This window comes from Chiloscyllium plagiosum, unplaced genomic scaffold, assembly GCF_037043375.1.
Source record: "Chiloscyllium plagiosum isolate Xiang-an unplaced genomic scaffold, Cpla_swu_hap1 HiC_scaffold_35, whole genome shotgun sequence".
Taxonomy (NCBI): Eukaryota; Metazoa; Chordata; class Chondrichthyes; order Orectolobiformes; family Hemiscylliidae; genus Chiloscyllium; species Chiloscyllium plagiosum.
The window spans coordinates 61,025,893-61,051,530 of NW_028270173.1; the positions used below are offsets into that span (position 1 = coordinate 61,025,893).

General features: G+C 44.6%; 2 protein-coding genes across 2 annotated transcripts in view; one reads left to right on the forward strand and one right to left on the reverse strand.

Annotated features, from left to right (window-relative positions):
- LOC122541613 (uncharacterized) overlaps window positions 1-5,267 on the reverse strand; it is a 17,867-nt gene extending 12,600 nt beyond the window's left edge. The window contains exons 1-2 of the mRNA XM_087978749.1: window positions 5,182-5,267; window positions 4,445-4,494 (exon numbers count right to left, since the gene is read on the reverse strand). The gene's annotated coding sequence lies outside the window, so the exon portion shown is untranslated. The remainder of the gene's footprint in view (window positions 1-4,444; window positions 4,495-5,181) is intronic.
- LOC122541615 (uncharacterized) overlaps window positions 1-23,348 on the forward strand; it is a 23,869-nt gene extending 521 nt beyond the window's left edge. Inside the window, exon 2 of the mRNA XM_087978752.1 lies at window positions 20,591-23,348. Coding sequence (XP_087834878.1) covers window positions 21,040-22,059 — 1,020 coding nt within the window. The 5' untranslated portion in view covers window positions 20,591-21,039 and the 3' untranslated portion in view covers window positions 22,060-23,348. The remainder of the gene's footprint in view (window positions 1-20,590) is intronic.
- Window positions 23,349-25,638: the final 2,290 nt, after the last annotated feature.

Consider the following 25,638-nt stretch of genomic DNA (forward strand, 5'->3'; position numbering starts at 1 on the left):
AAATATCCAAGTTCCCAGCTGGTAAATTGTAGTCCATTATCTGTGACCAATACTTTCAGGAGTTAGTGTATTGAAAACGATGCGCACAGTTTTCTATTATCATCCCTGAATTTGACGAATGGATCCTATGCACTATCCACTTCTTTGAGTGGGGTCTACAGTAAGTAAAAACATTGAACCCATGAAAGAACCGGATAGACAGATAGTTCTATAACAAAATGGTTGTGGTTCTTGTGCAACCCATGTTATAGAAAAATCGAGTTTTAGAAACAATGCTTAAAGTGTTCGATGTAATTACATTACAATCAACACATGTTTAAAAGTTCACGCTTCAGAAGCAGTGTCCCCGATTTGTCAATCGCGTTGGAGTGAATTTGCATTAACAAAACATATTTTGTAGCAAAATGAACTGTACAACAGAGTCCAAGGTTTATCAGGCTATTTCCATGGGTGTGGGGGAGTTGCTGGCAGTAATCTTTTGTCCTTGTTGGCACTCTGGGCACAGCCCCACCAATGCAGCTTTGTCTGGATCCAAACCTGGTCACCAGACATAACCTCTTGCCAACATCTTCATTTTGGAGACCATTGGATGGGCCTGGTGGGAGTTCAGCCAGGATTTGGCAGAAACTTATGCTCAGGGCAATGACTCTTGTTCCCCATAACAATATGCTGTCCTCCACTGTGAGCTGGTCTCTCCGAGTTCAAAAAATGTTCAATTCTAGTTGTATTGGCCCTTTGGTTTCCACCAGTCGCTGCCAGTTGTTTCAGTTTTGAAAGGACTGGATCGTTCTGAGTCCAAAGTGTGATATTGTCAGCTGTGACTGGGACCACGTCCGGAAGATTTAATAGCATGACAGACTCTTCCATTGGGCGTACCACCAGTGTTGTATCTGCTACTGGCAGGCTACTACTCAGCCGCCCAGATGATATGAATAGAATAGAATAGAATCCCTACAGTGTGGAAACAGGCCATTTGATCCAACAAGTCCACACCAACCTTCTGAAGAGTATCCCATCCAGACCCATTCCCCAACCCTATTACTCTATATTTTTCCCATGACTAATGTACCTAACCTACACATCCCTGAACACTATGGGCAATTTAGCGTGGCCAATTCACCTAACCTGCACATCTTCAGACTGTGAGGAAATTGAAGCACCTGGAAGAAACCCACGCAGACACGGGGAGAATATGCAAACTCCACACAGATAGTTGCCTGTGGCTGGAATCAAACCCAGGTTCTTGGAGCTGTGAGGCAGTAGTGCTAACCACTGAGCCACCGTTCCACCCTAACTTTGAGTTCTAACTTCTAATTTTCAGCACTTAGTATTAGAGCCCACTACTGAATGCAGCCTAAAGCTTTGGGTGGCACTGCCATGTCCCCTTTAAGCAGACTAAGTATGGCTTGTGGTCTGTGATTATCACAAATTTTCATCCATAAATGCACTGGTGGAACTTCTTGACTCCAAACATGACCACCACTGCTTCTTTCTCTTTCTGAGCATATTTACACTCCGCATTAGCCAAAGTCTTGGATGCAAATGCTGTTTGTTGTTTCTCTCCATTAGGCCGCCGATGAGCTAATACCATTCTGATGCCATACGGGGAGGCATCTCATGTTAATACCAGATCTTTCTTGGGATCATAGTGTCCAAACCCTTTGAGAATAACAACTGTTTCTTGTCTGTGCAACAACTTCCAAGGCTGACCCTTTTTTTAAAAAAAGGAGTTGGTGCAAAGGTGCCAGCATGGAGACCGGTTTACGTATGAACTTTCCATAATAATTGACCAACATAAGAATTGACCTAAGCCCCTGTACCGATGTGGGAGCTGGGCATCTTTGATCGCCCTCATTTTATCTTCTAATGGGTGTAACTTGGCCTTGACAACTCTCTCGTCCAAGTAGGTCATTTGAGGGATGTGGAGCACAGTTTTCCCGTGTTAGGCATAGGCCCTCCTTGGAAAAACACCATCGGAATACCCAGCAACTCATATGCTCCATTTGCCTCATTTTCCAGAGATAAAGCCAGATGTCATGTCTGTTTAAAGGCCAGTTGAGCTTCAGCTAATAGGTATTTTTGCAATGGTTACATCATTAATTGCATATTAATGACAGTCTCTAAGTATTCCATTAAGGGTTAAACCAAAGTTACAGGCTTCTGTCAACTGCCTTAACCTAGTCAAAATTCCAATCCGAATTCTCCCGGTCCTCAAATTGCTGAGTAAAAATAATAGCTTCTTAGAATTAGAGGAAACTTGGGGTCATGATATTCCTTGACAATATCCGTCAATTCTTGAAAGAATTTAGCATCTGGTGCCTCAGGGAAAGTTGGGCTCCTAATAACCGAAAAAAACTGCAGCCCCACAGGCTTTCAGGAGAATTACTAATTGATTTGTGTCAGCTACAATGTCATTTGCCTGGAAAAAATAACACATTCTTTCCACATATTGGGCCCAGTTCTTCACAACAGGGTTGAACAAGGCATGATGTAAGAAATGCTTACATCAACAGACCGCCGTCCATAATGTTATGAGACAATGAAAATCCTCAACACTGAGTATTGAGCCCCACAAGGCTCAATACTCAGCCCCCTACTATACCCCTTATACACACACGACTGTGTGGCCAAATTCCACGCCAACTCCATTTACAGGCTTGATGGCAAAGCCACTGTTTTGGGTTAAAATGAACAACAGCGAGACAGAGTACAAGAATGAGATATGCAGTGCTGAACAGCATGGTGTAAAGACAACAATCTCTCCATCAACACCAGCAAAACGAAGAAGCTGGCCATTGACTTTAGGAAGAAATGGTGCTGAGGTGGAGATGGTCAAGAGCATCAATTCCTTGGAGTCACAAATACCAATAATCTGTCCTAGTCCACCCATGTTGACAATATGGTCAAGAAATCACATGTCCATAAAAATTCTTACCAATTTTATAGCTGCAACTGAGAAAGCATTCTTTTTGGGTGCATCACAGCATGGCATGGCAAATGCTCCTCCCAAGACCAAAAGAAACTATAGACAATTGTGAACACAGACCAGTCCATTACGCAAATGAGCCTCATCTATACTTCCTGCTGCACCAAGAAAGCAACCAACATGATCGAAGACCCTTCCCGCCCCAGTAATATTCTCGTCAACCCTCTTCCGTCAGGCAGAAGATATAAAAGTTTGCGTACACGTATGAACAGATTCAATAACAGCTTCTTCCCTGCTGTTATCAGACTTCTGAATGGACCTCTTTAATGTTAATATTGATCTCTCCCGTTGAAAGATCACTTTCTTGACAGCTGGTCCATTGTATCCTGCATTCTATTCTGTTGCCCTGATGCACTTGTGTAGTACCATATGCCTGCAAAGCACATAAGCCAACACTTTTCACTGTACCTTGGTACTCATGACAGTTATCAATCAAAGCAAATCAACTCAAAGGTGACTGTTACGAACAAGTTTCTTCATGATCACACTTTTCCCTCATTGCATTGAAATAACCCGTCACTAAGTCACTCTTTATTTATACATGAATAGTTCTTGACTTCACTTCTGCCTAAGTCCAAGTCAGTTATCAGAGTGGCAATATCTCTGACCCTCCAGTTTTATTCAGGGCTCCCTGATTGGGGCTGTTAACAGCCCCAATCAGGGAACTCATATTCTGGGAGGTCCAGCTGGTTGATCTTATTACAATCACTGCAGAATCAGAATTCCTTTTTTTAATCTTCTCTGTCACAATGATCAATCCCTCCCACGTTGCCAGTCATTCTGTGCTTGGCAGTTACCTGCCTCCAGCCAGGACTTAAGAACATACGAACTTTGCTGCAACCCAAAGCTTTATTCAAAAGCTATGCCTCTCTCTAAGAATCCGAAACAAGTCTGAACAAGTTTATAACCTGACTGATGATTCACCAGTGCTCACATGATTCACCTCAAAATGGGATGCTGCACAAACAGAATATACATCAACTACAGTGCATAACAGTTCCAAGATCAAAATCATTAATCTGTGTTATGAATTGCTGGCGCCAAACACAGACAATGATGGTAGTCACTGGCTACCATTTGGAAATGACCTGTTTATTCCTATTCTTTGTTTTTTGTACTTGCAACCGGTTCTATATCTATGTCAGTACACCACCAACAATTCCATACAGTTTAACTTAACATGCTAATCATTTATGTGGGGATCATATTGAAACCCTTCTGAAAGTTCAATTCAACGAGATCTTCTGGCTTCTCCTCATCAACTTGAACCTGTTCTGAGTTTAATATCTTCACAGTTATTGGGGCCCATCAGTAGCTGTGAAAATGGCTCCGCCAAATTCTCCATTGTACAACACCATGAATGCTGATTGAGGTGGTGGAGTGGGAGCAGAGATTGTTAAATATTACCCTCTCATTCATGTTGCGAGTAATCCTTTTAGAATTGATTAGCAAACTTACCATCTGAGGAACTCCAAATGTGACAGTATTACGGATTCTGAGGAACTAACCTAAAAACAAAAGACAAAACCAATTACCGATATTGAAAATATCAGAATCTGGATCTTTCTCAACAATAGTTCCCCATGAGCTGTGTAAGAGTATGTATACCCTCCACATGTCTGAAATGCACTCTTTGCCATTCTCTGTATCTGGAGACCAAACCAATCAGGAATTCAGCTCAGAGCCCAAATTCACCTTGCTGTTGAAATTACTGAGAAAGTCAAAATGGCATGGGCTTAGGGTGACGGGAGAAAGATTCAAAAGGGACCTAAGGGGCAATTATTTCACACAATGAGCTGCCAGAGGAAGTGGTGGAGGCTGGTACCATTACGACATTTAAAAGGCACCTGGATGGGTATATGAATAGGAAGGGTTTGGAGGGATATGGGCCAAGTGCTGCCAAATGGGATTAGATTAATTTAGGATATCTGGTTAGCATGGACAAGTTGGACTGAAGGATTTCTTGCCGTGCTGTCCACCTCTATGACACATTGACCATAAAACCTCAACAACAAATTGTTGGTTGCAGTGACCAATAACAAGGGGATGTAATCTATCTGATGGGACAACAATAGACGTTCGACACTCCACAGTGACCATTAGAGCGGGTTTCACACAAAGTAACTCAACATTTCAATTCCTTGTGAAAACCCAACATCTCCAGAAATATGTCAGAAATTGCAACGAAAACTCACGTTTGGTGAGACAATGTTGGGGAGATTTTTACTGGCAGTGCCTTCCTGTGTTTGATGGAGGGAGGGACAGGTCACCTCCTCAAATATGACTGAATTACAGCCCCAAGCCCAGAAAGCTCCCCCTTCACTGAGGTTGTTTAAACCCCCCACCGGGACTCAGCTCAATTCATCCAAACCGCTCACAATCCCGCTCCGAACTACATTACCCATGCTGCATGCCGGCATTGCGCATGCGCAACGAGAGACAATTGTATAGAATCGCGGAGAGCTGGCCCGCGGTGACTGACGGGAGTTGCAGTTCTGACCCGCGCGTCGGCGGTTGGACGCCCAGCTTTTAGGAGTTCGATTCTGAGCGCGCGAGCCGGAGTGTCTGTCACGTGCGCAGTGCCGCAGTTGGAAGTGCGCCCCTGTAAATGGCGGCCTCTGCCGGCCCCCGGCGGCGGGAGCCAGGATCGCAGTTTCTTTCCCTTCGAGCCCGTTACCCTAAATATTTTATCAGCCCAAATCCTCTCTTTCCTCCTCCTTCCCTCCTCACGAGAATCTCCCTTCAGCTCCTCATCATCATCGTCTTCCTTCCCAGAGTATCAGGGATATCACAGATATGAATCGATGGTGACCTGAGGGGGAAAAGAAAACTTTCCATGCAGGGAGGACTGAGGATTTCCGCCTGAGAGACTGTTGGCGGCAGGTTCATTGAGATTCAAAAGACGGGACATGAGCCACATGGATACCAACTGAATTGGAAACCTGTGTGGGAATCGAGGAGAAGCGACTCAATAAATTTTGCTAAATTCCGTGGTGCTTTTTAGAAATGCAGTTTCTGTTCACCTCAATCTAAAAGGGATTTCAAGAAAAAAAGTGGTGGGTCGTGGGAGAAAGCTGGCAAATGGCAAAAGGTGAATTGCTTCTGCAGAAGGCTACGACTGGTCAACTGGAGTTGGCAATGGCCAAGTGGTATTATCACCAGGCAGATGGTGGAGTTTGAATTCAATAGCCTGGAAATAAGAATTTAATGGTGACATAAAACCATTGCTGATTTCAAGAAAAAATCCTCTGGTTCACTAATATCCTTTAGGGAAGGTAATCGGCCATCCTTACCTGGTGTGGTCTTCATGTAACTCTAGACCCACAGCAATGTGGAACTGCCCCCTGGGCAATTTAGAATGAGCAATAAATGCTGGTCCAGCCAGTGACATCTACATCCCATGAATGAAACAAAAAAAATCCCCTTTTTTGTGCTACCTTGATTTACTTTGAAGCACAAGGGAAACACAATGAGGATAAGAAGGGGGAACGATGATGACAAGGAGAAGGATGACCTTGGTGAGTAGGGAAAGCGATGGCCTCGAGGGTGGGATGCGGCTGGCAGTCTTGCAACAATGGCACTACCATTGACAGGGACACATCTCTTCAATCCATATCTTCTGCAATTTCTTCAGAGTGGAATTCCACAGACCTGTAGAACCCTCTGCTGCAGAAAATGACTGAGGCCAAAACATTGAACATTTTCAAGAAAGAGTTTGATGCGTGGTTCTTCGGATGACAAAGAAGAAAGGATCTTGGGAGTAAAAGGGAATAGGGTAATGAATTGGATGATCAGCCATCATCATTTTGACTCTTCCTTCTATTTTCTATGAAAAATGCCATTCTCACATGAAAAATATGTGTCAAACGTTTACCAGGAAAACTGAGACAACAGCAGTATTAAGTGAGGCTTTATTCAGATGGGACAATGACAAGTTTAATCGCCACCTGATCTGCTGCTCAATGTCACCCCCATATCACTGGTCAGTTTCCTAAGCTTCGAGAAAGTCATAGAGTCATAGGGATGTACAGCATGGAAACAGACCCTTTGGTCCAACCTGTCCACACCGACCAGATATCCCAACCCAATCTAGTCCCATCTGCCAGCACCTGGCCCATATCCCTCCAAAATCTTCCTATTCATATACCCATCCAAATGCCTCTTAAATGTTGCAATTGTACCAACCTCCACCACATCCTCTGGCAGTTCATTCCATACACGTACCAGAATCAAGGGTGGAAATATCCCCTGTGTTCTGTGAGAAGATCCAGCTGAGAGACTTGTTTACGGGTGGTGCTTTGTGCTAAACTATTTGACTGGAACTGTGTGTTGGATATTGAGTGTGTTTGTTGGAAACATTTCCCTTCTGATTTACAGGCTGAGTTTTGTTGATGGCTCATTTCTGAAGATGAGAATGTGAGGTGTAATTATTTGGGAGATGCAGTGTCTGAGGATTCTTACTGATTGTCTGTTGTTCAGTTCTGTTTGTGTGTGTGTGAGAAAGTTGGGAGTTGGTTATTATCCTGTGGACTGTGAATGGTCAGTTCAGTCTATGAATTGGAATCTGGATGTTACCTCTCTACTCAAATTCCTCCAAGACCTTCCACAACCCCAATCTCTTTAATCTCCTCAGAAAATAAAAGTGCATTCATGTAGAACCTCATTGACCTTTGTTGTCCCAAAGTGCAGCCAATTATGTTCTTTTCAAATGTAGTCACGGTGGCTCAGCGGTTAGCACTGCTGCCTCACACTGCCAGGAACCTGGTTCAATTCCCACCTCGGGCAACTGTCTGTGTGGAGTTTGCACATTCTCCTCGTGTCTGCATGGGTTTCCTCTGGGTGCTCCGGTTTCGTCCCACAGTCCAAAGACATATAGGTTTCTTTGAAGAGTTGGTGTGGACTTGTTGGGTCAAAGGGTTTGTTTCCACACTGTAGGGAATCTAATCTAATATAGTCACTATTGTAGGAAATGTAGCAGCCAATGAGTGCCCAGGAAGCTTGCACAAATAGCAATGAGGTAATGACCAGAGAATATGATTGTTCTTGTGTTGTTGACTGAGGGCTTAATGGTCACCAGGGATAACACCCCTGTTCTTCAAAATACTGTCAGTGCATCTTTTACATGGTATTAGAGAGTGCAGAAGGGGTTTTGGTTTAAGATTCCGTCTGAAAGACAGCATCTCTGACAGTGCAGCCCTCCCTCACTTTAACACTGTAGTGTCAGTCTCAGTGCTCAAGACCTGGAGTGGGACTTGAACACAAAACCCGCTAAAAAATAAAGATTGTCAATGACCATGGCCCTACATGGCCATCACTCTAGGATCTCTACACTCCTTAAATTTTGATCTCTTGAGGTTTTTTTATTCACCTGTGGGACGAAGACATTGCTGACTGGCCTACATTTTATTGCCTGTCCCTAGTTCCCTTGAGAAAGTGGTGGTGTGCTGCCTTCTTGGATGGCTGCAGTCCACATACTGTGTGTTGACCCACAGTGCCTGAGAATTCCAGAACGTTAGCCCATCGACAGTGAAGGAACAGCAATATATTTCCAAGTCAGGATGGTGAGTACTTTGGAGGTGAACTTGCATGTGGGTGCTGTTCTCATGTATCTTCTGCCCTTGTCCTTCACAATGGAAGTGGTTGTGGGTTTGAATGCTGTTGTCTAATGTTGGTGAATTTCTGCAGTATACACAGTTACTACTGAGAGTCGGTGGAGGAGGGAGTGGATGCTTGTGGATATAGTGCCAAACAAGCGGGCTGCTTTGTGCTGGATGGTGTCAAGCTTCTTGAGTGTTATTGAAGCTGCGCCAATCCAGGCAAGTGTGGGGTATTCCTAGGATGTTGATACTGGGGAATTCAGTGAGTGCAACACCATTGAATGTCAAGGGGCAGTGGTTACATTGTTTCTTTTTGAGGATGGTCATTGCCTGTTATTTGTGTGGTTCGAAAATTACTTGTCATTTGTCAGCCCAAGCCTGGATGTTATCCAGATCTTGTTACATTTGAACATGGACTGCTTCAGTATTTGAGGTTGGATACAACCTTCCTATTGGTTGTAGGACAGGTGCTGAACGTTGTGTAATCATTGGCAAATATCCCCACTTCTGACCTTGTGACAGAGGGAAAGTCATTGATGAAGCGGCTGAAGATGTTTGGGCCTAGGACACTACCCTGAGGAACTCCTGCGGAGATGTCCTGGAGCTGAAATGACTGATCTCCAACAACCACGACCATCTTCCTATGTGCCAGGAGGCTCCTCCCTGGGGTGGCCCCAGCAAAACTGGAATCAATGGGTATCAGGGAGCAAACTGTCCATTGATTCGAGTCATACCTGGCACATGTTGGAGGTCAGTCATCTCAGCTCCAGGACATGTCTGCGGGAGTTCCTCATGGTAGTGTCCTAGCCCCAACCATCTTCAGCTGCTTCATCATGACCGCAGCAGGTACACATGGGACGCGGCCAACGTTGTCTATCTCATACGCTGCGGGCAAAGGATGCCCTGAGGCTTGGTATATTGGCGAGACCAAGCAGACGCTATGACAATGGATGAATGGATACCGAGCAACAATCGCCAGACAGGGGTGTTCCCTTTCAGTTGGGGGACACTTCAGTGGTTAGGGACATTCGGCCTCAGATCTTCAGGTGACCATCCTCCAAGGCAGACTTTGGGATATGCAACAAGCAGAGTGGCTGAGCAGAGGCTGATAGCCAAGTTTGGTACCCAACTGGGATCTTGGGTTCATGTCACATGACAGGTGACCCCACTGCACTATACACTCTTTCACGCACACACACACACACAAGCACACATACAGACACGAACTCTTACATACTCTCACACTCACACAGGCCCTGTGTCATATACATGCTCTCTCTCATACACACCCTCTCACACTCACACACACTTCACCAAGCATGCACACACGCAAACACACACTCTGTCACATGCACTCACACCTACATGCACACACTCACACACTCTCTCTCTCATGCACACACACACGCACATAAGTCTATGGTGGGGCTGTTTTCCTTGGAGCGTCGGAGGCTGAGGGGTGACTTTATAGAGGTTTATAAAATCATGAGGGGCATGGATAGGATAAATAGACAAATCTCTTCCCTGGAGTGGGGGAGTCCAGAACTAAAGAGCATAGGTTTGGGTGAGAGGGGAAAGATACAGATTAGATTAGATTAGATTTCCTACAGTGTGGAAATAGGCCCTTTGGCCCAACAAGTCCACACTGACTCTCAGAAGAATAACCCACCCAGACCCATTCCCTCTGTCTAATGCACCTAACACTATGGGCAATTTAGCATGGCCAATTCACCCGACCTGCACATCTCTGGAAAGCACAACTTTTTCACACAAAGGTGGTGTGTGTATGGAATGAGCTGCCAGAGGAAGTGGTGGGTGTTAGTACAATTGCAACACTTAAAAGGCATCTGGATGGATATATGAATAGGAAGGGTTTGGAGGGAAATAGGCCAGGTGTGGCAGGTGGCACTAGATTGGGTTGGGATATCTGGTTGGCATGGACGAGTTGGACCGAAGAGTCAGTTTCGTGCTGTACATCTCTCTGACTCTATGACTTGCCCGCCTTGGTCACTCAGATACTCCTATAGCACTGTCCTTAATGTAATTGGATGCTGTTTTTGCCAGCAGAACACAAGCAAATGGGAGAGAGGGTCCTCCAGACACAGTGCAGATAGTGAGGGAGGGTGTCTTTGCTAAGTTGGCTCTTATTGTCAGTGTCACCACTAGGCCGACATGTCAACAAAAAATAATAAAGCATTAGAAAAATTATTCAAGGTTCTTCTTAGAGAATGAAACAAATCTTGGAAGAATGTAAGGTGAATATCATACTGTTATTATATAGATGGGCTGAGGAAACTCAGGGCTGTAGAGACTCACCCCAACATGTTCTCTGCTTCATTCTGATTGGTTTACTTACAAAGATACACATTGGGGATGAGATGGTGAGGTCACAAAGGGGTAATGAAGACAAACAGCTCGCAAAAGGGTGGGAAAGGGAGAGGGAGCTTTCCAAAAGGGTGGGAAAGGGAGAGGGAGCTTTCCAAAAGGGTGGGAAAGGGAGAGGGAGCTTTCCAAAAGGATGGGAAAGGGAGAGGGAGCTTTCCAAAAGGATGGGAAAGGGAGATGGTGGTTTGTAAAAGGTTAGAGAACAAAGAGGGAGGTTGTAAATGTATCAGAAGGTGAGAGGTAGGCTGCAAAAGGATGGGGAAGGGAGATGGTGGCTTGTAAAAGGTTGCAGAAAGAAGAGGGAGGCTGTAAATGTTTCAGAAAGTGAGAGGTAGGCTGCAAAAGGATGGAAGAAGGAAATGAAAGCTGCAAACAGATTAGACAGGGAGAGGGAAGCTTGTAAAAGGATGTGATAGGGAGGCTGAAAGTGTGGGCAAGAGAAAAGTGAAATAGGTGCTGCAAGGCCAGGAAGAGAGAGGGGATCTGCAAAGGTGGAAAAGGGAGAGGGCGGCAACAATGGGAGGCAATGGGGAGCTGCAAGGGCACGGAAGAGAAAGGAAAACTGCAGAGATACCATCCAACACTGTAGACGGCCTTGCACTCCAAGCACTGGTTCAAGAAGGTAGTTCACCACTCTACTTTCCAGGGCAATTAATGAATAATTAACACTGGCCAAGCCAGTACTACCCACAGCCCATAAAATGTTGTGTATTTTATATTATCGGCTGTATGATGAAAATACAGACAGCTGGAACTCCTGCAGGTATCCTGATTTTGTTCAAGCTAACAAAATCGAAGCTGATATAATTGTCCCAACACTCTTGAGTATAAAAGGGGGCAAAAGCATTTAACCTTCTGAGGAGTCTGGGACATCCAGAGAAGTCAGGTTCCAAAACCTATGAAGAAATTGTCTGAATGCTATGAAACCATTTTTCAGCAAAACCATCAATGATTACTGAAAGGTTCAGATTAACAAACACAACCAGCATCATGGTGAAACTACCTCCCCGTTCATAGCAACTTTCAAGAAGTTAGTGGAATTTTGTGAAGTCAGAGACAATTTAAATGATGTTATCGGAAACAGACTGGTGTTTACTACTAAGATATGAAGCAATCCAGAAGAGACGACCGATATAAAGGAAAATAAACTTAAAGGTAGCAATAGAAATTGCAGCCAAGGAAACTCAACTGCTCAGCTCGAGCATGAGAATTCACAAAATGGCGCTGAGAGACTTGCACCAGCACAAACTCAAAATAGCCATCAGTGTGGAAAAACAGTGATATGGCAGCAAATTGCTGGTATTAAGAAGCTTTATGCAGGAAATTGGGGCAAAAAAGGCACATTGAATTAGCGTGTTTGAGGAAGAGACATGAACAACATTCAATAAAAGTACAGGAACTGAAGAGTAGGAAGAAAATCCACACAGTACAAAAAGGGCATGAAAAAGGCCTAGGCATTTAAACTGAAGAGGAGCTATTACTAAACATACTGGCTGTTATTGGCAATACCAATCAATACTGGCTCTTTCCCTTACAAAATGGTAAAATCAAACAGAAATATCAAAGGAAAGTGGTGTCTTGATGGCTTCACAATTTTAAAAAAAGTATATAATTTTTGGAATAAGGGATTAACTGAGAAACAACTGGAATAAGTGAAAGTCAGGCCCAAAATAATAAAGGAATACAAGTAAGCAAAATGGGTTAGGGGAAGTACAGTCAACGTAAGGAAAGTTAGTTTATTGTTACATTAGCACAACAATTTTCTTTAGGAAAGAGAGTTACTCAGAAACTTAAAAGCAGTCATGGCAGCAGAGCTCACATACATGATATGCTCCTGCTGTGCTATGTGGCAAAATCTGGACGTGTCCTTGGTGAACCCGTGTGCAAGATGTGCGAACCACATTTCGGAGCTGGAGCGGTGGATGAATTCATTGTGGAACATCAGTGAAGCTGAGAAAGTCGTGGGTAGCACGTCCACTGATGTGGTCACAACACAGGTGCAGATTGAACATGCAATAAGGGCATGGGTCACCAAGACGCTGAGTAAGAGTCATAGAGATGTACAGCACGGAAACATACTCTTTGGTCCAACCCTTCCATGCCGACTAGTTATCCCAACCCAATCTAGTCCCACTTGCCAGCACCCGAAGGCAGGTAGTGCAAATTCTTCTGTGGCCATCCCCCTTTCTAATAGATTATACTGTATTGAGTATTGTTGGGGTAGATCACTCTATAGGTGAGCAACAGTGGCAGCCATTTTCATGTCACCATGTCTCCTGCAGAAGAGGGGAGAATAAGGAATGGCAGGGTTATAGTAGGGGACTCATTCATAAAGGAAACAGACAGACGTTTCTTTGGCCTCAAAATAGACTCCAGGATGGTATGGTTGCCTCCCTGATACCAGGATCAGCCATGTCACTGAACAGTTGAAGGGCATTCTGAACGGGGCGCAGAGATAAAGATTGTGACAGGTATTGGTGCCAACCACATAGGTAGGAAAAGGGATGGGGTCCTGGAGCTTGGAAGATTAAAGAACAGGACCAAAAAGCTAGTAATCTGTGGATTACAGCCAGTGCCACTTGCAAGTGAGTATAGGAATAGGAGGTTAGTCCAGATGAATATGTAGCTAGAATGATGGTGCAGGAAGAAGGGTTTTAGATTTCTGGGACATTGGGGCCATTTTGGGGGGCAGTGGGACCTGTACAAGATGAGCGAGTTGCATCTGAACTGGAATGGGACCAGCGTCCTTGGAGATAGGTTTGTTAGTTTTGTTAGGGAGGGTTTAAACTAAATTGACAGGGGGATGAGAATGTTCAGCGGGGGAATAGAAATTAGAAATGAGAAATGACAGCAAGTGAGTCAGTAAGGCAGAGATATTACAGGTCAGTAAAGGCACAAGGGAGCATGGCAAGGTTAGATGGTATTAATTTTAATGCTAAGAATCTGACAAATAAGCCAGATGATTTGCAAGGACAAATTAAAACATGGACGCATGATGTCATTGCTGTCACTGAGACATGGTTAAGTGAGTTTTTTTGGTTGGAATGGACTGGGAGAAGATACTGTCAAGTAAATCTGCCTCAGAACAGTGGGAGTCATTCAAAAAGGCAATACAGGGAGGGCCAAGACTTATCAGTAGAGAGAAATGATGGGACCATCAAATCTGTGAACCCTGGATATTAAAGGATAGACATCATTAAATTAAGAGAAAAATGGAAGCTTATGGAAGATACCAAAGGCTCAAAACAGCAGGTGATCAGAGGTGCAAAAGGGAACTTAAAATAATGGAAGTGAATGTTTAAAGAAAAGTTTAAAAGATATTTTAATCAGTGTATCTCTTTTAAGCGTGGCTGAATTGCTGTGGAGATTATAGGGACAGGGAGGAGTGCGGCCATTTCTAAACAAGAAAAATTTTAAAGTTGAGATATTGTTTGACCAGGAGGCAATGTAGATGAATGAGCACAGAGCTGTTTGGGAAACAGGTCTTGGTCACAGACAAAAACAGAGTTTTGGAGGAGCTCAGGTTTGCAATGTAAGATGTGGTAGCAGCCAGAGAAGCACTGGAACAGTCGAATCAAGAGGCTTCAAGGATAATAATGGTTTTCTTATTGCTGCTTTGGACGCTGTATATTTTGATCTGCTGTCAAACACATCCCATACTGATGTTATCAGTTTGAAACTCTTTGAGGGTGAAGAATGTTGTTCCCACACGAGAAATCTCTGTCAAAACATCCAAGGGAACTGTGACAGCAGCTGCAATAAGTGAGGTTTTATTCAGATGGGACAGTGACAAGTTTAAATCTCAACCTGATCTGCTGCTCAAAGTCACCTCCATTTCCCCGGTCAGTTTCCCAAGTTTCTGGAAACTCATGTTGCTCCAGAAATATTTGGATTGACTGTGAGAGACGTCAATCAGAGAGCCCACCCACTCTGCCCATTGTCTCCTCTTCCTCTTCCAGAGCTGGTTCACTTCCTATAGGGACTGAAAACCAAGTGAGGAGATGGTGAGTGAAGGAGCAGCTTTTATACAAATTGTATCCCATAATATCCACACCAATCTTCAGGCAGTCTCACTATCCTGTGGGCAGTCAGGAAATGTCCCTTATGCTGTGTGAGAAGATCCAGCTGAGAGAGCTGTTTACTCGGTGCTTTGTGCTGAACTAGCACAGCAGTTCAGGCAGCATCCAAGGAGCAGAAAAATCGACGTTTCGGGCAAAAGCCCTTCATCAGGAATAGAGGCAGAGAGCCTGAAGTGTGGAGAGATAAATGAGAGGAGGGTGGGGGTGGGGAGAAAGTAGCCTAGAGTACAATGGGTGAGTGGGGGAGGGGATGGAGGTGATAGGTCAGAGAGGAGGGTGGAGTGGACAGGTGGAAAGGAAGATAGACAGATAGGACAGGTCATGAGGGCGGTGCTGAGCTGGAAGTTTGGAGCTGGGGTGATGTGGGGGAAGGGGAAATGAGGAAACCGGTGAAATCCATATTGATGCCCTGGGGTTGAAGTGTTCCAAGGTGGAAGATGAGGCGTTCTTCCTCCAGGTGTCGGGTGGTGAGGGAACAGTGGCAGAGGAGGCCCAGGACCTGCATGTCCTCTGCAGAGTGGGAGGGGGAGTTGAAATGTTGGGCCACAGGGCAGTGGGATTGATTGGTGCGGGTGTCCCGGAGATGTTCCCTAAAGCGCTCTACTAGGAAGCATCCATTCTCCCCAGTGTAGAGGAGACCGCATCAGGAGCAACGGATACAATAAATGATATTGGTGGACGTGCTGAGAACATGCAGGTCCTGGGCCTCCTCCACCGCTGCTCCATCACCACCCGACGCCTGGAGGAAGAACGCCTCATCTTCCGCCTCGGAACACTTCAACCCCATGGCATCAATGTGAATTTCACAGTTTCCTCATTTCCCCTTCCCCCACCTCACCCCAGCTCCAAACTTCCAGCTCAGCACTGCCCTCATGACCTGTCCTACTTGCCTATCTTCCTTTCCACCTATCCACTCCACCCTCCCCTCTGACTTATCACCTCCATCCTGATCCAGATTCACCTATTGTACTCTTTGCTACCTTCCCTCACCCTCCTCTCTTTCCTATCACCTCCATCCACACCCCCATTCACCTACTGTACTCTATGCTACTTTGTCCCCACCCACCCTCACCCCCCCTCTCATTTATCTCTCCACTCTGCAGGCACCCTGCCTCTATTCCTGGTGAAGGACTTTTGCCCAAAACATTAATTTTCCTGCTCCTCGGATGCTACCTGACCTGCTGTGCTTTTCCAGCACCACTCTAATCTAGACTCTGGTTTCCAGTATCTGCAGTCCTTGTTTTTACCTACATTGTGCTGAACTGTTTGACTGGAGCTGTGTGTTGGATATTGAGTGTGTTTATTGGAAGCATTTCCCTCTGACTTCCATAGAGCCATAGAGATGTACAGCACAGAAAAAGACCCTCCGTTCCAACCTGTCCATGCTGACCAGATATCCCAACCCAAGTTGGTCCCACCTGCCAGCAACCGGCTCATGTTCCTCCAAACCCTTCCTATTCATATACCCATCCAGATACCTTTTAAATGTTGTAATTGTATGAGCCTCTACCACTTCCTCTGGCATTTCGTTCCATACACGTACCACCCTCTGTGTGAAAAAGTTACTCCTTAGGTCTCTTTTATATCTTTCCCCTCTCACCCTAAACCTATGCCCTCTAGTTCTGGACTCCCCCACCTCAGGGAAAAGACTTTGTCTATTTATCCCATCCATGCCCCTCATGATTTTATAAACCTCGATAGGGTCACCCCTCAGTCTCCGACGCTCCAGGAAACACAGCCCCAGCCTATTCAACCTCTCCTATCGTTCAAATCCTTCAAGCCTGGCAACATCCTTGTAAATCCTTTCTGAACCCTTTCGGGTTCCACAACATCTTTCCGATCGGGAGGAGACCAGAATTGCACACATTATTCCAACAGTGGCCGAACCAATGTCCTGTACAGCCTCAACATGACCTCCCAATTCCTGTACTCAGTACTCTGACCGATAAAGGAAAGCATACCAAATGCCCTCTTCACTGTCCTATCTACCTGTGACTCCACTTTCAAGGAGCCATGAACCTGCACTCCAAGGCCTCTTTGTTCAGCAACACTCCCTAGGACCTTACTGTTAAGTGTACAAGTCCTGCTAAGATCTGCTTTCCCAATATGCAGCATCTCACATTTATCTAAATTAAACTCCATCTGCCGCTTCTCAGTCCATTGGCCCATCTGATCAAGATCCCGTTGTAATCTGAAATAACCTTTGCTCTCCACTGCATCTCTAATTTTGGTGTCATCTGCAAACTTACTAACCATACCTCTTAGCTCACATCCAAATCATTTGTATAAATGATGAAACGTAGTGGACCCAGCACCGATCCTTGTGGCACTCCACTGGTCACAGGCCTCCAGTCTGAAAAACAACCCTCCACCACCACCCTCTGTCTTCTACCTTTCAGCTAGTTTTGTATCCAAAAGGCTAGTTCTCCCTGTATTCCATGAGTCCTAACCTTGCTAACTAGTATCCCATGGGGAACCTTGCCGAACGCATTTCTGAAGTCCATATAGATCACATCTATTGCTCTGCCCTCATCAATCCTCTTTGTTACTTCTTCAAAAAACTCAATCAAGTTTGTGAGACATGATTTCCCACACACAAAGCTATGCTCACCAACCTTAATCAGTCTTTGCCTTTCCGAATACATGTACATCCTGTCCCTCAGGATTCCCTCCAACAATGTGCCCACCACTGACGTCAGGCTCACTGTTCGATAGTTCCCTGGCTTGTCTTTGCCACCTTTCTTCAACAGTGACACCACGTTAGTCAACCTCTAGTCTTCTGGCATCTCACCAGTGACTATCGATGATACCAATATCTCAGTAAGAGGCCCAGGACACACGTCCCTAGCTTCCCACAGAGTTCTAGGTACACCTGATCAGGTCCTGGGGTTTTATGCACGTTTATGCATTTCAAGACATCTAGCACTATTTTTCAAGATGTCACCATCTATTTCCCTACATTCTATATCTTCCATGTCCTTTTCAACAGTAAATACTGATGCAAAGTACTCGTTTCGTATCTTGCCCATCTCCTGTGGTTTCACACAAAGACCGCCTTCCTGATCTTTGAGAGGCCCTATTCTCTCCTTAGTTACCCTTTTATCCTGAATGTATTTATAAAAACCCTTTGGATTCTCCTTAACTGTCTTTGTCAAAGCTATCTCATGTCCCCTTTTTGCCCTTCTGATCTCTCTCTTAAGTATACTCCTACTGCCTTTAAACTCTTCTGAGGATTCACTCCTTTTCCATTACTATTTTAATACTATTAGAATTATGATCGCTGGCCTCAGAGTGTTCCCGCACTGACACCTCAGTCACGTGCCCTGCCTTATTTCCCAAGAGTAGGTCAAAGTTTGCACCTTCTCTAGTAGGTGCATCGGCATATTGAATCAGAAAATTGTCTTGTGCCCACTTTACACATTCCTCTCCATCTAAACCCTTAACACTGTGGCAGTCCCAGTCTATGTCTGGAAAGGTAAAATCCACTACCACAACCGCCATATTATTCTTACAGGTAACGGAGATCCTCCTTACAAATTTGTTTCTCAATTTCCCTCTGACTATTAGGACATCTATAATATAATCCCAATAAGGTGATCATCCCTTTCTTATTTCTCAGTTCCATCCAAATAACTTCCCTGGATGTATTTCCAGGAATATCCTCCCACAGTACAACTGTAATGCTATCCCTTACCAGATTGAGCTTTTTTCGCTGGCTCATTCCTGAATATGAGAAGTTGAGGTATCATTATCTGGGAGGTGCAGATTCTACTTCGGATTCTTATTGATGTCTGATTGTTGAGATCTGTGTGCGTGTGTTGGGAGCTGGTGGTTTATTCAGTTGGCTGGATAGTTCATTTGCAATGCAGAATAATATCCACCAACTTGGATTCAATTCCCACATCAGCCGAGGTTACCATAAAGGATCCTTCTCAACACGCCCCATCTGAGGCACAGTGACGCTTGGACTAAACCATCACCAGTTTTCTCTCTCTCTCTGTAATGAGAAAGTAGCCAATGGTACAGTCGGACTGTGGTGACTTTTAAGTTTATTATCCAGTGAATGATCAGATCTTGCTGTGTTTTGGGCTTCTGGAAATTTCCTGTCTTCTCAAATCCCTATATGTCCACCCATCACCCAGCTCCGTCACCTCCTCAGAAAAGAACATAAAGACTTGCATTTAAATTAAAAAAAAAACTTCAAGTACCCTCATGTTACATGTCAATCCCTTTGTTACCACCATGAGCACTCCTGTTTGTCTCTTGCTCTGGGCAGTATCATTTGGTCAGCATCTTGCTCAGCAAATCCCAACCTGTCTCCATGGTAACCAGACATTTGGTCTCTTGCCAGGCAGTTAAGCAGCTTTTTTTTTCTATTTGGTCATGGGCTGTGGGCATTGCAGGCTAGACCAGCATCAAATATCCATCTCAAATTGTTCAGAAGGCAGTGAAGTGTCAACCCTATTTTTGGGAGTCTGGATTCACAGGTCGTCCAGACTGGGTCAGAGGCAGATACCCTTTCATGAAGGATCCTAATCGACAGTTGTAACGTGGTCACCATTGTGAGAGCTTTTTTATTCTATATTCTTATAGGATCAAATGTAACCATTTGTCATGTGGGATTTAAAACCAGTCTGGGCTTCTGGCTTAGCGACTCAGCTCTGAGAAACTGTCTTTTCCAGTATATTCTATTTGCTTTTAAATGATAAATACAAATTAAACACAATTATCTAACAAATCACATTGATGACACACTCCTGAATTGAACCTTCTTGACAGTGGGGGAGAATTGAACACTAGGTTCAAATCTGGACTGTTCCCAGTCGTGTTCTTGACCTGTCTGTCTGCTGATTTAATGATAATCATGGAATGAGGGCTGCACCGGGCTGTGGGATTGTGGTGGGAATACAAACCTGCTGCTGCTGATGGCTCACTGCACCCCGTGGACCTTGGGGATTTGGGATCTGTCCTTAGTCTCTATCCATTGTCATGATAAAGATGGTGAATTACTTGTTCATAAGTCGGGAGGGGTCTCGTAGTTTTCCTTGAACTTGTTTGGTCTGAAACCCTGACAATCCATGGAGTCAATATTGAGGACTTCACCACCTACCAGTGGGATGGGTCATTCCTATGAGTGATGATGGTGGAGTCTGAGATGGTTCCTAATTAATACGATTCAGTGTTTCTTAAAGTTTGCTCAGCCATTTCAGAGGGCAATATAGAGTCAATCGTGTTGTGCGGGCCTGGATACACATGTAGACACAACTGGGAAGTTGCAGCAGGTTCCCTTTCTCTAAGGACAACATTTATGTTTTTAGGAATACGTCAAATTGTCTGTCCTGGTCACCATCCAGTGTCCCTACAGGAAACAGAGTGTATGACAGTCAAGTGAGGAAAAAGAAAGAACTTGTATCTGATTTCCCCACACAGGGAATAGCAGACTGCCACTCACTGTGGAACAGTCTCTAACCGAGAAGTCAGCCCCCTCAGCAAAGAGGGAAAGAGAATTGTTGGAAATCATGTTTCCTTTCCTTGTTTTACAGGAGGATTATACTGTACTACACCACAGTTCCTGACCATCACCCAAGGAACAACTGCACAACTGTGGGAAGACATCTCGTCCCTTCACAGCATTGCTCAACACAAAGAAGGTTGGACAGTGAAACCATCATCTGGAAATTGGTCAGGTCAGGGAGCTTTGATGCATTATCAGATCTGAAACTGGTCAGTGGTGGGGAACCTTCCATCAGAACCAGCCTTTCTGAAGGTTCGGCTGTGGGTGAGCGATCAGAGTGAGGCTGGGAAGAAGTGTGTGTGCTCCAAGTGTGGTGAGAGCTTCAGTCATTCATCGAGCCTCATGAACCCCTGACTCATTCCTACAGGGGAGAGGCTGTTCAAGTGTTGAGTTGTGTGATGAGGGCTCCACAGGCCTGTAAGGTCCCTGACATGTACGATTTATCTGCAGTATAATTGATAATAGAAGGACAGCTACATGGAAGTAAAACCCTTCAAATGTGAGGTGTGCGGTAAAGCATTTGCGATATCGACAACCCTCCTGAGACACCAGATGATTCACACAGGGGAGAAACCATTCAAATGTGAAGTTTGTGAGAAGGCTTTCACTCACTCCTCCCATCTCGTGAGGCACCAGAGAATTCACACAGGACAGAAGCCATTCACATGTGATGTGTGTGAGAAATCATTCTCAATCTTATCCAACCTCCGAGTACACCAACGCATTCACACCGGGGAGAAACCGTTTGCATGTGAAATGTGTAACAAATCATTCTCATACTTATCGAGCCTTATAAGGCATAAACGCATTCACACAGGGGAGAAACCATTCCTCTGTCAGGAGTGTGACAAATCATTCTCATACTTATCGCACCTCCGGAGACACCAATGCATTCACACGGGAGACAAATCATTCACATGCGAGATGTGTAACAAATCATTCTCACAGTCCGACAGCCTTCTCAAACACCAACGCACTCACACAGGGGAGAAACCATTCTCATGTGATGTGTGTGAGAAATCATTCTCACAGCCAGCACACCTCCGTGGACACCAACGTATTCACACAGGGCAAAAACCATTCATGTGCGAGGTGTGTGAAAAGTCATTTTCGGATGCATCAACCCTTCGCCGACACCAGCGTATTCACACAGGGGAGAAACCGTTTATGTGCAACGTGTGTGATAAATCATTCTTGACATCATCAAATCTCCGTGTTCACCAACGCTTTCACACAAGGGAGAAACCGTTCAGGTGTGAGGTGTGCAATAAATCATTCTCATGGTCATCAAACCTCTTGGTCCATCAGAGGATTCACACAGGCGAGAAACCGTTCAAATGTGAGCTGTGCAACAAATCATTCTTGTCATCATCAGATCTTCATATGCACCAACGTATTCATACAGGAGAGAAACCATTTAACTGTGAGGTGTGTGACAAATCATTCTCGAGATCATCAAGCCTCCTGCTCCATCAGAAAATCCACAAACAGGAGTGACCTTACATGTTAAAGTTGCAAAATAGACTTGGTACATCCTCAAATCTCCTGGGACCCCACTTGATTCACAGGCGAACTGAGGAATAATTTCTTTCCCCAGAAGGTGCAACGGTGAAATTAACTCGAAGGAATAACCACTCCACATTTAAATTGGGATTGTAACAGGTTGTCTAGTAAGACTACATTCGAGGTAAAATAAGCTACCATTTAAAGAACCTTGAAGAAGACCACAAGGCCATTTATTCTGGACAGCTTTCAGAAATTGAACAAACTCATTTCTTGGGAGTTTGAGAACCTGACTGGACACTTTTCAGTCGATCAGTCAAGGGACCGTGAATGAAGCCTCAGACGACACAATAAGTGTGTATCAATCCAGTTGAACAATTTGACTTGATCCCTGAACTCCTCTGACCTCCCGATAGAACTGTAAATAACAATAAGGTAACAAGCTGTATGAAGCCACCACATCTGTATGTGCTTCAAATTCCTTGGAAATGAGCATTCCAGAGAACTTTCTGATAAAATCGAAACTGACCTGATCTAATAACCCATTGGAACCAGCTTCCTATTTTAATGCACTGATCATGAACCAAGATATGAGATTATTACAGTATGTGAGATGATACAGATTTGGGGAGGTGTTTGTGGTGACCATGGTTACGCATCTGATTGCAGCGGACAGCTGGAACTGACAACCGGAAGCGGCAGGTACAAAACACTATAAATGCCGGAGGAAACATCACAGAAGCGCTTCACAGGAGACTCCCAAGCACTGAGGATGTCACCTAGACAGGGGATGAAACGTCTGCAACACAAATTTCCAGCTCGGCGAACAGAACCACAACAACGAGCACCCGAGCTACAAATCTTCTCCCAAACTCTGATTTTTTTTGTTAGTTTTATGAACCAGGTATTTAGCACTAAGAGTGGTCATAGTAGCGGATGGTAGAAGTAGCAGAGAGCAATAAGAGCAGAAACAGACAGCAGCAGAAACAGACAGCAGTAAAAGCGGCCAGCAATATCAGCACTGCACAGTACAGGGTACAGAACTGCTCAAAACCTGATTGGATGAACTCAAACAGGACAATGAGGCTAAAGGGATAGCAAGAACCAAAGCAACAATGTTTCTGAAGCAACAATACAAGGTTTAACAATGAGGTTACAACTCAGATGTTCCAGGAACATGTTTGTGAGTTTGATCCTCGTTTAACTCAGAAGGGGAGCAGAGGACTCACATTTGTTAGTTGATGAATGTCACAATAAATAATTAAAAAGAGGAATTGTGAGCAGTGTCCATTTTTTCCCCACAGACAGTTGGGCGTATAAGATGGAGGTATGGGTTCATCTATCTACAGTTTGGAAAAACTTCTGCACATTTATAGTGGCTGATCATACACTGACAGAAAAGGTATGGCACATGTTAGATACAGTGTCACACTCAATCAAAACTGTCTCTGGAGTGTTTGATTAACCTGGGTGACTCACATCTAGCTCAGGATCAATCCTTACCTGCCTCACTCTCTTGGATACTCCTGTATTATTGACCTTAATGTCATTGGTTGGGAGCAGAACCCAGGCAAATGAGATGGGTGGGGGGTCCTCCAGACACAGTATATAAAGTGGTGGGACAATGTCCTGGCTAAGTTTGATTTTATCATTATTGCATTGCAGTTCATTGGAGCTTGCTATGTACCAAGTTTCCTGCAGAACAGAAAGTGATGACCTTTCTTTGGCTTTGAAATGCTTTCTGACTTGCTGTGTTTGTAAAAGAAATGCAACTCCTTCCCTCTTAAGGAGACATACTGCTTCCTGTGAACTGAAATTATAACCCCATTGATGGAGAAATTATCCCAATCACAGTAACACTGACCTATGTATTATGTGCGGGATTCTTACTAGAGGATCCTGAGTGTTTCAGTGAGGAGGAACACAATGCATCAGCTAAATCATGGTTAGTATGGCTGAGTTGAATTAAATTGTAAATCTATACAGATGTTTTGTAAAACAGCAGAGAACACAATATTCAGCTGATTTCAAACTCTGAATTAACCAAAATCACAAAGCATTTGAAGAATGATTCAAAATCCTCCCCAGGGTATGAAACAAACCTTGCAAGCGCGTAAGGTGAATATATCACACTGTTATTACATCGAGGTATGATGGACACATTCTCTGTTCCATTCCGATTGGTTCACTTGCCAGGGCACAGACGAGGGATGAGACTGAGGTCACAAAGGGGCAATCAAGATGAATGGCTTGCAAAAGTGTTGGAAAGGGAGAATGCAAAAGCATGGAGAAAGGAGACAGGGGAAAGGGAGGCTAGAAAAGGGTGTGACAGGGAGAATGAAGTTTGGACCAGGGAGGCTTCAAAATGGTGGGACAGGGAAAGTGAGACTTGCAAGAGAGTGTGGAAGGGAGAGACTGCAGAAGAATGGGGAAGGCTCATAATACATGAGGCACATAATACATGAGGTTCCATGTGAAAGGGAGAGGAAGATTGCAAAAGGATGAGGAGGGAGAAGGAGGTTGTTGAAGGGTGGGGCATGGGAGTGGAGGCTGCAAAAGGTTGGGGGGGTGTTGCACAGGATGGAAAAGGGAGACAGAGTCTGCAAATAGATGGGGAAGGGTGAGTGAGGTTGCAAATTGGTGGAGAAAAGGAAAGTGAGGCTGCAAGTACAGGGAAGGAAAGGGGTGAGTGGGTGCTGCAAGGCCAGAAAGAGAGCGGGGTGCTACAAAGGCAGAGAAGGGAAAAGGGCACTGTAAAAGAGTCATCCAGCATTGTGGATGCCCCTATATTCTAAGCATAGCAACAGTTCAAGAAGGTGGTTCACAACCACATTCTCCAGGGTGATATGGGTGGATAATAAATCCTGGCCTAGTCAACAATACCCACGTTCCATTAAAGGGATACTTCTCGAGCAGCGAACTGTATGCAGGGGTGGATGTTATTGCTATCCTCTGACACATATTAAATTGTCTATCAGCAATCCAACTTACATGGGAATGCTGATGGGCTCTCTAGATTGCCTTTTCCAAATAAGTCAACTCCAACAGTCCGGAATGTAGACTTTTTCCATTTTGATCAATTGGAGAACAGTCCAATAATGAAGGACAAGTTAAGTACACCAGAGATGATCCATTGCTATCAAAGTGGTGGACATGGTCCTTGTTGGCAAGATCTCAGGAACTACGCCAGAACTGAAGCCATTTGTCACACGAAAGCTCGAACTATCCGTACAAGCAAGATGTCTACTAGGGCGAATGACAGTCATCATTCCAACAACGCTAAGGAAATGTGTTAAATCAACTACACGAAGGTAATTGTAGCATTGTCAGATGAAGGAGATAGCCAGAACCTATTTTTTAGTGGTCAGGGTTCAACTCTGAAATTTAGAGGAGGTGGGAATATGTGCAGTCACATAGTGCTCACAACCTACCTCCATTAGTGCCATTGCGCTCATGGGAATGGCCAGAAAGACTATGGCAAAGAATCCATATTGACTACTCTGGACCTTTTGAAGGGCTAATGTCTGTCATTGTCATTAGGGAGAGATGCATAAAGTGTTAACTATAGGCTGA